Source organism: Syngnathus leptorhynchus, chromosome 2 (assembly GCF_054491065.1).
Source record: "Syngnathus leptorhynchus isolate UIUO chromosome 2, UIUO_Slep, whole genome shotgun sequence".
NCBI lineage: Eukaryota > Metazoa > Chordata > Actinopteri > Syngnathiformes > Syngnathidae > Syngnathus > Syngnathus leptorhynchus.
Window position 1 is genome coordinate 6,397,861 of NC_141196.1, and position 11,905 is coordinate 6,409,765.

The 11,905-nt window shown below is 41.4% G+C and overlaps 1 protein-coding gene across 1 annotated transcript; it reads right to left on the reverse strand.

Moving 5' to 3' along the window:
- Positions 1 to 2,266: 2,266 nt before the first annotated feature.
- Positions 2,267 to 11,846, reverse strand: LOC147060458 (atlastin-3-like). The gene is made up of 14 exons (XM_085936302.1): positions 11,649 to 11,846; positions 9,567 to 9,779; positions 9,138 to 9,272; positions 8,487 to 8,591; positions 8,002 to 8,052; positions 7,672 to 7,728; positions 7,488 to 7,580; positions 7,270 to 7,408; positions 6,831 to 6,958; positions 6,674 to 6,730; positions 6,522 to 6,593; positions 5,856 to 6,047; positions 5,379 to 5,618; positions 2,267 to 3,912 (listed from the first exon to the last, which is right to left on the reverse strand). Exons 2-14 carry the CDS (start codon positions 9,768 to 9,770, stop codon positions 3,850 to 3,852), a joined length of 1,536 nt encoding a protein of 511 aa, XP_085792428.1. The 5' UTR covers positions 9,771 to 9,779; positions 11,649 to 11,846; the 3' UTR covers positions 2,267 to 3,849.
- Between the last annotated feature and the right edge of the window lie 59 nt (positions 11,847 to 11,905).

An 11,905-nucleotide genomic window follows, 5' to 3' on the forward strand; every position in this document is an offset into this window, starting at 1 on the left:
AGCGTGAGCGGCGTGCACGAGCGCGTAACCCCTTCAACAACGTCCCTAACAGCTAATTTTTCCATTTAGTATTGGAAAACGGGAAATTGTTACATGATAACTAAAAATCATTTTGTGGCTTGGGGCATGTGGACTTAGTTCATTAATGTGGCTTAGGAAATTAATTACGAAAACAAACATTCATTTTAATGTCGTTTGTTTGTAGAACATCATTGCGGTTGTCAAATTTGGCGTCCGGTTCTGTATGGCCTATTTGTAGATTATATCGTAGGGATGAAAGTCGTACATCTGCCGCTTTATCCTGGTCTCAATAAAGTTTCTAGTTCAACAATAGTGTAGAAAACGTATGATTGACAATGATGGTGGCTGTTAAACGTTCTTTTTTAAACAGAAAAATACAAACTATTGAGTCATATAGAGGCTATTGATTTGGCGTGAGTGAATTCAATATATATTAAAAAAAAAAGGTCGTTCATTTGTTCTGTCAGTGATGGCGGCTGTCTCACAAAATCTCATTTGCCTTTTTTTTTTTTTTTTTTAATACACTCTCCAAAATACTGAATATAGACTCAGATTTTCGCATTCTAGCGGGATTCTAGGGGAGGTGTTTATCTGGCCATTATCCTGCCCTTTCTCACTCTCTCTCTCTCGCTCTCTCTCTCTCTCTCTCTCTCTCTCTCTCGCTTTCTCTCTCTTTCTCTCTCTCTCTCGCTTTCTCTCTCTCTCTCTCTCTCTCTCTCCCTCTGGCCGCTCGCGTCTCCTTCCCCTCTGCGGATTCTCGTTGAACTCACTTCCTTATTTGGAAGTGAACGTTGCTCTGCTCTGTGAACGCGCTTAGCTCCGGGCGCGCGGAGGGGGCGCGGTCTCGCGACGCTTATCGCCATATAAGGACACAAGGAACGCCAAAAAATCGCCATGGTAGACGTTTGTGAAGCACGCACACACGCACACACGCACACACGCACACACGCACACACGCACACACGCACACACGCACACACGCACACACGCACACACGCACACACGCACACACGCACACACGCATACTCCCTCTCTTTCTTTCACACACATGAAGAGAGACCAGTGAGGAGACGACAAATGTAAAATGTAAAAGCGGAAGGTCGCGCCGGTGATGACTCAACAATTCATTACCGCGTTTTAAGTGACACAACTAAACCGCTAGCTACCGTTGATAAATAGCTGCCGTCAAGATGATCAGAGACTCGCATTAAAGTTCATCACTACATCACTGATACTTGCATTACAGAAATTTTGTTGAGGAAAAGCACATTAGAACGCATTGTATCTGTGTGGGTATTTGATAGGAATGTGAAAACCACGCCCTATACGCGCTCTATAATGTGAAATAAAATGTTGTCATTTTAAGTCCTTTTAACAACTAAAATTCAGGGTAAAATGGGGTTCATTGTCGAGTCAAACATGTTTCGACATTTTCTGATAGCAATTAATGCACTCAAATGCAGCAAATAAATTATGTAATTGTGGTTTTACAAAATGGCGATATGAAATACTCACTTCCTGGTTACAATGTTGCCCCAGCTGTTGCGTAGGTTTTCTTTGAGTAAAAAAAGCATATGCACTAGCTCCATTACATTGTAAATCCTTCATTGATGCAAATGGGAATAGTTGCTGTCGATATGTGCCGTGATTGGCCGGCGACCAGTCCAGGGTGTATCCCTCATTTTGTCCAAATTCAGATGGGATAGGCTTCTGACAAAAGGATGCACAAAAATCAAGACCTATTTCTTGTTTGCAATCTGCACTACAAAGCAAGTCGATCACCAAGTTACAATTCCTTCTTGAGAGAGTATCATAAATGGAAAAAATATAAATATATTCAATTCTTCAATATATCAGTTAAGATCACAAAGCGTATCAAATAATGTTTTATTTTAATGGCCCTGAAATGAGAATTTGTGAAAAATTAGACTTTTTGTCTAAAAGGCGCACTGGTTAGCACATCCGCCTCACAGTAAGGAGGGTGTGGGTGCGATTCCACCTCCAGCCCTCCCTTTGCATGTTCTCCCCATGCGTGGGTTTCCTCCCACATCCCCAAAACATGCTTGGTATGCCAATTGAGCACTCCAAATTGCCCCTAGGTGTGAATGCTAGTGCACATGGTTGTTCATCTCTAACCAGTTCAGGGTGGGTAATTCTTTTTCCTTTGTGTTTTGACGGCAGAATGTCATAAATTGCTCAAAATTGCATGTCACCTTTAAATTCATTGAGTGAAATGAAACAACAGTTGAGTTGAAAGATCCAATAGTTTATTACCTATATCACCAAATTGACACTTTGTCCCGCTGCAGAAGAATCACACTCTTCTGTCATCATCCTTCTTTGCTTACATGTTAATTATTTTACTGCAATTTTGAATATATTGCATATAAAAACTAAAATCATGTTTCGTTAACACAACAGTACTATACGTACAGTATATTCATCATAGCAAGATGGACTAACTCCAAGAGGCTGCAAAAGCAAAGCAAAGTCTTTGGCTATGTGGTCACTACATCATCAAGTTAAAGTTAGATGATCTTTGTCAATCAATAGAACCTTTGGTGTAAACATCACAGAAATCACTTTCTATAAATAACACATCTAAAAAATATCAACTTTTCTGTATCAAAATCTATTTTGAATAACATGAAAGGGAATGCTCAATAGAGAATTTGGAATGCGTGTTTTTTTTTTTTTATTCTTTTGTTAAGAGTAAACCCCCACATGCTTGCTTCTTTGTCATTTCAAAATAATGTACAATACATCAAGTTATTCTTTTTTTTTTTTATATTAGGCATTAATTTGGCTCCATCTTGGTGACAAGGGAAGGGAATAGATGAGCTACACTTGGACAAAAGTTGTGCTTTTACCAACATCTTGAGCCCAAGCAACTATGTTGACGTGAGGTAAGAAGCTTCATTTAGTCAAATAGTGCTTTGCCTCCATCTTTCAGGCTAAGAATCATAAATGGAGAATTAGACAAACATCTTGGAATGACTGTTTACTAAAGTTTCACCAAGACAAAAATTCTTTGCTGCCATCCTTCTCCCAAGGAGTTATGTTGATGTGATATTTAGACAAAATGGTGCTGTGATGCCATACTGGTGCAGAGGAATGATATTCAAGTGAACCGAGGAGCTCAGTTTGGACAAATATGGAGTTTTGCTACAATCTTGATGCTAAGGAACTATGTTGAAGTGAGAAGAAAAGCGTTCATTTAGGCAGAAGTGGCATTTACATTTGACGCTCATATTTAGACAAAATAGCGGGAGGGGGGGCTCACGCTCTACTGTGGTCCGATTTGGTGACACAAAGTGCATACTGTAACAATCTCCTCTTTGATACAACTGAACTTGATCAGGAATGTTACGTCTCCATCGAGACTGGAATGCTTTCAAGGCACAATGTAAAAGAAAATAAATTGAGCTTCTAAAATATGCATATAAAAAGCTCCAAAAGCTATCCTCATAAGGTAGACAACTAAATTATGCAAAAAAGAAGCCCGTAACCGTTGGAAAGAATTTCTCCTGGTGAATCTTTTGTCAATGCGGCAGGATCAACAGAACGTGCGATGCTTTCAAAGCAAGGCAGCTTGTGTCCCAACGCGGGTATGAAACATGCTTTTGGGAATGTTTCCTTCTCTTGTGCTTTTTTTTTTTTTTTGGTGTTGTATGTTCTCACAGAGAAAGTTTTTGGGGGGGGGGGGGGGGGGGGGGGTTGGGGGAGAGAGATGGAAAGAGTGTGTGTGCAATGATAAGGCTGAATGCGGGTCTGTGCCAGCTGCAGATTTTGCGTGGCGTCGAGATGACCAAAAGCCTCGTCGGTCCTCTATCTGGATTTCTTCACGGGGGAAAGGCTCTGCCCTCTCGACTTGTTCAGTACCACCGTGGCCTGGCGGGAGACGAGACAGCAGTTGAGTTGATTTCGTACCGTGTATGTGAGCTTGTCTATAATTAGCACTCGAGTAGCTAGTTCTGTTTAATGGTTTCATATCTTGTTCCTGGTGGTATACGTTTTAGATATCAAAATGATATCAAACAAGTGTCGATTGATTGGATACACCGTTCACTGTTGTACTCGGATTGGCCTTTGCACTTTCTCACAACGTCGCACGTGTGAACCTGAATGTGCCGTTGATGGCACTTGCTTGCCGTGCCCTGTGGGCATTTGAAAGTTTGCATGTGGTGAATGTGATGAATATCCAAAACAGGAAGTTGAACTTAGCTGCCAGCAAATCACGTCAGTCGCAGAGCTGAACTCTGATTAACCTCCAAAATCGGCCGAGGCCTGGTCGCTTTCTTGCTCAATGCGGTTTGTCATTTGATTGAATCCTGCAAATTGTTTGTTTCAACTCAAAACAGCCTTCACGGCGGAGAGGAAGGAATCATTCCATATTTGTTGCTTTGGGTGGAATGGTCCATTCATACAATACAGATTCAAAAAGAGTGCTTTCTACAAACTTATATCACTATTTATTTGTGTTAACGCGCCATTCGATTGTCCCATGTCAGAAGGCCCGACATGACCGAATATAGGCTGGGAAAACACGGCGGCTTACGATGAAGAGCATCAAAGACTCCCGTGACTGAGCAATTGGAGCTGACCTAACAGCAACCTTTTGCTACAAAGCGCAATTCAGCCCTGACATTAAACGGAATGCGGCGATCCAACTTTTGTTCACCTATCTCGGAATACACAAATGATGTGTTCCATGTGTGTTAACTTACAGCATAAGAGAGTATTTTAAGGATGAATCTAATAAAGTTTTTTTTTTTTCTTTCTTTGACAAAGTATTTTGTGTAGCGTTTGTGCTTGCAAATCTATCTGGTCAACAATGTCTGAAAAGTAGCTAAAGCTCATCTTTACATTTAGAAGCAAAATGAGAAGGATTCATGTGATATGATCAAAAACCCCCAAATGGGCAGTATTGTTCAACAATTGAACATTGCAGCAAATAATTATTTGTAAAAAAAAAAACAAAAATAACACACACACACACACACATGGATTGACCTAAAAGATACATTTTAGAAAAACAAAAAAATATATATACTTCTTTCTCACTCTGATCAGCGTGAGATCATGATCCCCCCCCTTTTTTTTTTTTTTTTTTTTTTTTTAAACTAATGGTGGGCCGTGTTAAAATACACTTTCCCGATATTCTAGGTCAAAAGCAAATTTTATATTTAGTAAATTCCTGGTTTACTCCCACAAATTCCTGTTCATTCGCACACAAACTTTCCAACTTTAAAAATCCCCAGAGTTTTGCAAATCTAGTTGCCAAGTGATCACACATCAAGTGTGACTTCAATCCCAACCTCCGTGTTTTATCACAAGACAAACGAACGTCATCTGACCTGTTCCAGCACGGTGCCCGCCGCCTGGTCGATGGCTCCGCCCACATTCCGGTAGCGGCCCGAGTAGCGGATGAAGGCCCAAGTCAGCATGGACATCATGACCAAGCCCAGGACGCAGTCGCACACCAGGGCGAAGGTGGCCAAGCCCACGAAGAGCAGCACGCCCGACAGCACGTACAGGAGGCACACGAGCACGAACAGCACGGCTGGAGTTCGGAATGCGCTGAACAGATTCTTTGACTGTCCAAAAAAAAAAAAAAATGTAATCGTACAGACCTTAAAGCATGTCTACCCTACAACTAATGGATTCTCTTTTTTGTCTCATGTCTCATTTTTTATTTCCCTGCCCTTCTCACTCTTCTGCCTTTGTAAAAAAAAAAAAAAGCGCCAGTTGGTCACGTCAGACATATTTGGACATGGACTGATTCCATTCATTCCTGCAAAGCTGAGCTAACGTGCGCAACTAATGTCGCTGACCTCGTTGTGCTTGCTGAACGACTCCCACATCTCCACCAGCTCCTTCTCCAGCTGCTCTTGGTAGCGGTCGCAAAACTCCTGGCCGCCCATCTTCTTGGTGGAGGAGAAGGAGAAGAGAGCCTCCTTGAAGTAGAATTGGTGCTTCTCCTCCAGTGACTCAGGAGACACATAGGGCAGGTCTCCGCCACACATCTGAGAGACAAAGAGGAGCAGATTTGATCTCATAGTCTTTAAACTGCTGTACCCCTAGGTTTTATATTAACTTGATAATATCATTTAATTTCTCTATGACTCATTCTCAGGGTCTGCACAGAGGAATCACGCAAAAATTAAAAAAATTAAAATTAGATTAAAAACAAGGCAAAAAAGGAGAATATTACCTCATTTAAGACAAATATTTGGCAATAAAAACAGGAGATTTTGACAAGTCAGCATGCACACAAAAATGTTTTGCCTAAAAACACAAAAATGGTAACTGAATGAGAAATACATGACTTAAATTAAGGAAAATCATCGAGTTTAGTTTCGTGCTTTTCCACTCGGGGCAGTAAGAAGAAAAAAGGAAAACCAATTTGGCTCGGTAAGAAAGTTAAAACATGTTAACAGCTAGCATCAAGTCTGTCAGTCAAACAGCGTTGTGACCGTCTTGTCTTACACTGAACCCACCTTCTCCATATTCCTGTAATACTGATCTTTACTCGCCGCCACGGCTGCCAGGTTGTTGGCCTCCGCTGTCGCCTGGCGAGACAAACGGACGTGTCAAGACGAGCTAAAGGTCATAATAGACACTTTTTTTTTGTCAATCTTTCTGCGCTTACCATGAGCATACTCTTTGGCTGGGGCAAGTCTTCTCCCTGGTAAATTTTAATGTAAGCCTGACAAGAAAGAGCTCACAGTTAAGTTTGGCGGTGAACCAAAACATAAGAGGAACGCCAGAAGAGACCAACGGAGGAACAAACATGAAAGGCGAGTTACCTTGAAGTACTCTAGCAGGCCTCTGCAGGTGACTTTGTTTCCATTGATCTCCTTCTCGGCCAGGTTGTCGGGATGCAGGAGATTGGGGATCAAATTTTTCAGCTGCTCTTTGAACTCTGGTGCCACCGCTGACAAAACAAACACAAGGATCTGAGTACTGTCAACCGCTGCCGTTCATTTTGTACTACGGGGTGCGTTTTTTTGCAGTAAACTTCAACTGGGAATGGGAAGTTAACAACTTGAAGCAAGCACACTTGGCCTCTTATTTAGAGAGCTGTGCGAGCGAGTCTTCATTTTGTTTACTTACAGAGATGCTACGTAATATGGCTCCTATTTCTCCAGAACACACTCAAACACACTACTAAATGTTTTCACAAGTTTAAATGTGTTGAATTGATATTCCACACGATTTACTGGACGAAAAAAAGGGACTTCTCACCATTGAGTTGTCCCTCAAAAGTCGGGCTGGTGGCAACTCTCAAGCCAGGGTGTGGCAGCAGGAAGCAGGAAATGTTGCTGAAGCAGGAGTGGATGTGTTCCCTCACCGTTTGCAGCTCCTCGTGCTGGGCCTCCTTGACCTTCAAGAAGAACAAAGTGAGGAAGTTCATCTCCCAGAGGAACCAAAGCTTGCTCGCATTTGCTTCTGCCTTGTGTTACCTGTAATCGTTTCTCCAGGAATTCGTTGCCTCCTTTAAAGCCGTACGTGTACTCGTAGGGGCAGCTCCAGTCGCGGATGAGGAACATCAAGGACTGTAAAGCACAGGGTAAATAAAAGGAAGGTTACAAGAGTTGCATCAAGACAAAACCAAAAAAGGGTTGTGAAATGTGGCAGTTGTCATACCTGGAAAGGCTTCAGGAAGATTTCATCCAAGGCCAGGCGACCGTACTCGGTGAAAAGCTGCCAGTCAGACAGTTACACAGATAGTACTTGAGTCATTCCATGGGGGAAATTCAATGGTCAGAAGAACAATTAACCCTCATTCATAAAATAGCACAAACTAAACAGCAATGATGACTTCAACTTTTTTTAAACATCTCAAGAAAAAAAAAAAAAAAGGCTTACACATTACATGTTGGTTTATGGCAAGTAGTAATGCTAATACAATATGTCTATTTGATCACTATTACACAAACATTATTTGCATTCATGTGACTTCACCAGGTTAGTTACCTGTAGCTGCTGCAGGTCATCTTCTTGGATGTTCTGGGACAAATTGTAAATCTACAAAGAAGAAATAACATCAATGAGAAACGACGTCAGTGTGACACAAACTGGGAATTAAAATAATCTACTATGTGTGATATATGCCAACAATTTGCAATAAAAGTTCATCAGTTGGGCTGTGGGAAATGATCCACAACAAATATTCCATTTCAGTGTCGTCAATAAAGTACTTAGTGGCAAGATGAACACTTCAATGCTCTTCCACTAGATGGCACAAGATGTATTCACTTGAGACATTTTTGCTTTGGGCTTTGCCCAGTCTCGCCATTCTACTCCTCGTTCGAGAAAGGAGTGCAAGATACAAAAACACCAGTCAGTTCGCATTCAAGATTTTAGAGGTTAACTTGTGTGAAGGTTAAATTTCAACTTTTTGTGAATATTGTATCCGACTGGGTTTAAAATGAATTAATTAGGAAGGGTTGGACAATCACCTGAATGGAGCTGGTCATGGTGCTGAGGGCGAAGATGGTGGCACAGTCTTTCACTGTGGACTGGTTATCAAAAGCTCCCTGAGTGTCCATAAGCATTACTGCCACCTGCAGGAGAACACACGTAAAACACAAGAAGATAGGTGATCACTTTGGTTTCATTATTATTGCAGCTTAAGTACCCCTGTTAAAAAATAAATTAAAAAAAATACTCAAGGTGGCGGGAATTAGGAAACAGTCAGTGTTAGCACAAACCCTTCCGTTTTCTGCGAGACAAAGAAAACGCCCTCCCTCCCAAAAATAAGTCTAATGAACATGAGAGCTTTAGTTGCCATTAGTCACGGGCACTTTAAACAGCGTCGGACTTTGCATGGGTTTAAATGCGACTTTAATCCAAACAGGCACAGTGCCAATTATAAGAGTGTGCATCCTTGTGCAATCACATTCTTACCTCTTGCAATACATTTTTGAGTTGTATGGGCTACAGGGAAAAGTTCTATACAATGGCCTCGTTTTTTTATACTTCCATAATTGGCCATTTGAACAGGGGTGTGTACACTTTTTGGTGGCTATCTTGTTTCTATGTCATCTCCTTGTTTTGCGTAGGTGTGCTTAATATTCTGACGCTTCACATGTCCGGCGCACGGTGACCACCTCGCTTCCATCACTCTTCTGGATGGGGAAGACCTCGCTCCAGATTTGGATGCCGGTCGTTTCCGGTTCGGAGCCCCCTCGCCAGGAGAATCCCGTCAGGGTCTCGTCGTCGTTACCCAGCCAGTTTTCGTCACCCTGCGGTTTACACGACGAGGAAAAAGAGGTGAGGTCAAACTACCCTGGGGAAAGTGTCTGAGTATAAAACAGAAGGTAAATCCAGTGACGCCACTAAAACAAAACAAATCAGCTCCACCCTGGCTGTCATCCTGAATCATTTCTTGTCGACAAACTTGTCAGTTTGCATGTTGCGGCAGGGAGGGGCAACGGCGTGTGACCCTGTACTTTTTCGGTTCAACTTGAATCTGTATTCACACGGCAGGCCCAAGTGGCTTGATATTTGTTGAAAAAGTGACGTCTGGCAATGCTCACCTTTCTGTACATGTATCGCAACATGAAGTCGAGCAGGAAGCTCTTGCCCTTCCTGAAGGCGCCGGCCACCGAAAGCACCACCACATTATGGTCTCGCACGGCCGGGGTCAAGAGGACGCGCGCGAGCGCTTCCTCGTCCAGCGTGAAGGAGTGATCCTCCTTGCACACCGTCACTATCTGAACTGGGCCAGGTTTGCTCCCCATTGCTGCTGCCTGTGGGAACAACCACACGGTCAAAAATGCCACAACATCACAAGCCAAAGACAATAATGAAATGGAATATTCAAATTTTTTTTTTTTTTGACGTTTTGCCAAATTTACTGTGTTCAACAAATACTATATGTTCGGCCTGTATTTCATATGATCATTGGTATTAAGGAACCAAATAAGAAGTTAATTTAGTCATTAAATCTTTTTAAACTACTCATTCGAGTACAGTAGTTATCATTCTTTCTGTCAAAGCTAAATAAATTGGGATTTTTGCATGAAATTTCAGAATTAATTTAAAATGCATTTTGTGTTACGTCGCAGAGCCACATTTATGAATTTTCACATTAGTTAAATTAGTTAGTTCATAACTGATTGCAATGTCCTATGGTAAATAAATAAACAAAAAATATGAAACTATTATTTTATCAATTATCCGACTGATTATTAAAATATATATTGATTCTGCCTTAATAAACGACATAATAAAGGAGAAAGATTTTTTTTCCGTTAGTCCTCATTGAGACATGATCACTATTGAAGAAGTTTTGTTTGGACTTTTTTTTTGTAACAGAATTATTTGATGAATCATTTCACAAGTGTTTGATTTCAGCGTATGGCTAATGGATTTCATGTGACAAAGTGTGAAGAATGTCACAAGTTCATTCGAGTTGGTAATGCTGAATGAGTTTCATGTTGCTACTCAGGCTTAAAACTAGTTCCTTGCTTGCTGTTTGTAACCCCAAAAACGCCTGTCCATGATGCCATAAAAGTAACATTAGGAAGAGTTCAGGACATGATATTAGCTACGCAGTGTGTGTACACTTGGCAACACCCCAACCTACACATGGTCACAATGCGCAGCTCTGTATTAATTAGAAAATGTGCATGCTTCGATGGCTGTCACACTTTGTGGCTTTAGGCTAAGCGTCTCACTGTCGATTGGACGGCCTTCAAGGAGCTCCTTTGTTATTGGCGCTTCTGTGGAGGAACAAGACAGCTCCCACCATGAGGAGTACAACAGGCCCTTTCTCATTTGGAAAAGATGAGAAAATATTTGGGCCACATACTAGTACATACTAGTACTGTATCTTACTCGTATGTTTTGTTTTTTTTGACAACTACTGCCTTAATTGCATAACTGCCAATGGGCAATTTGGTACTACGAGGGTCCAGGATAAAGCTAATGTCTACTAGTTGGGCCAAATAGTGTTACTAGTACTGCACTGTACTTGAAACATATACTTGAAGGTACACTTGCCGTGTTATTATTTACCAGTGAGGCACATTAACTCTTCCATTCCACTGAATTGTCTTATTTGTGAGGACATAGAGCGTCTTTAGTACAGAAGATGGAAGTGGGAGATGAAATATATGAGGGGAAAAAATTCAAATCCCTTTCTATTCCCACTTTTCCAAAACAAAAACAAAAAAAGAACACACCAAAAGGGTGTGGCCCTCAGAGGTAACGTGCCAACATTTCATTACACGTTTTTGTGTTGAACACGATTTATTCAATATCAGGTTTAGCATAGTTTATTGTAAATGACGTCCAGTGCACACGCACGCACACAAAACAGTATTCAGAATATTTTTTTACCTTTCGCCCAATAAAGCGCATGTTACGCGTTTTCACTCTATTTCTACACATCACGTATCAAAGCGAGACAGATGTCTGAATTTAATTAACATTAAAAAAAAATGACAAGTTTGATCAAACTGTTATTTATCTCGCGCTGTTGATAATGCACGCAGACAACAATAACAGTAAAAGAAAGGCTAACATGTATTAGCCATCTGCAGCGGTTAAGTCGCGACACACATTTTGCACAACTGACAGCATCCTAGCAATATAAGTTTAAAGGGAAACTTTACCTCAACTGTGACTTTGCTTCCCTCCCTGGCTGTGAATTGTTGAGTGAAAGCTCTTAAAAGCCTTCGACGGGTTTTAAGACGAACTCGTTAGATTGGATCAGCTCACACCAACGTAACTTTTTTTTTTCTCCAACACTGGCATGAAAACAACCATGTCAACTTATTCCAGGCGCAAATCCTGCACACTTCCGGGTTTAAAGCCACGTGGGACGTTTTGGGAAATGGAGTTATAATGCGCTCGTGAGCGACCGGCAGAG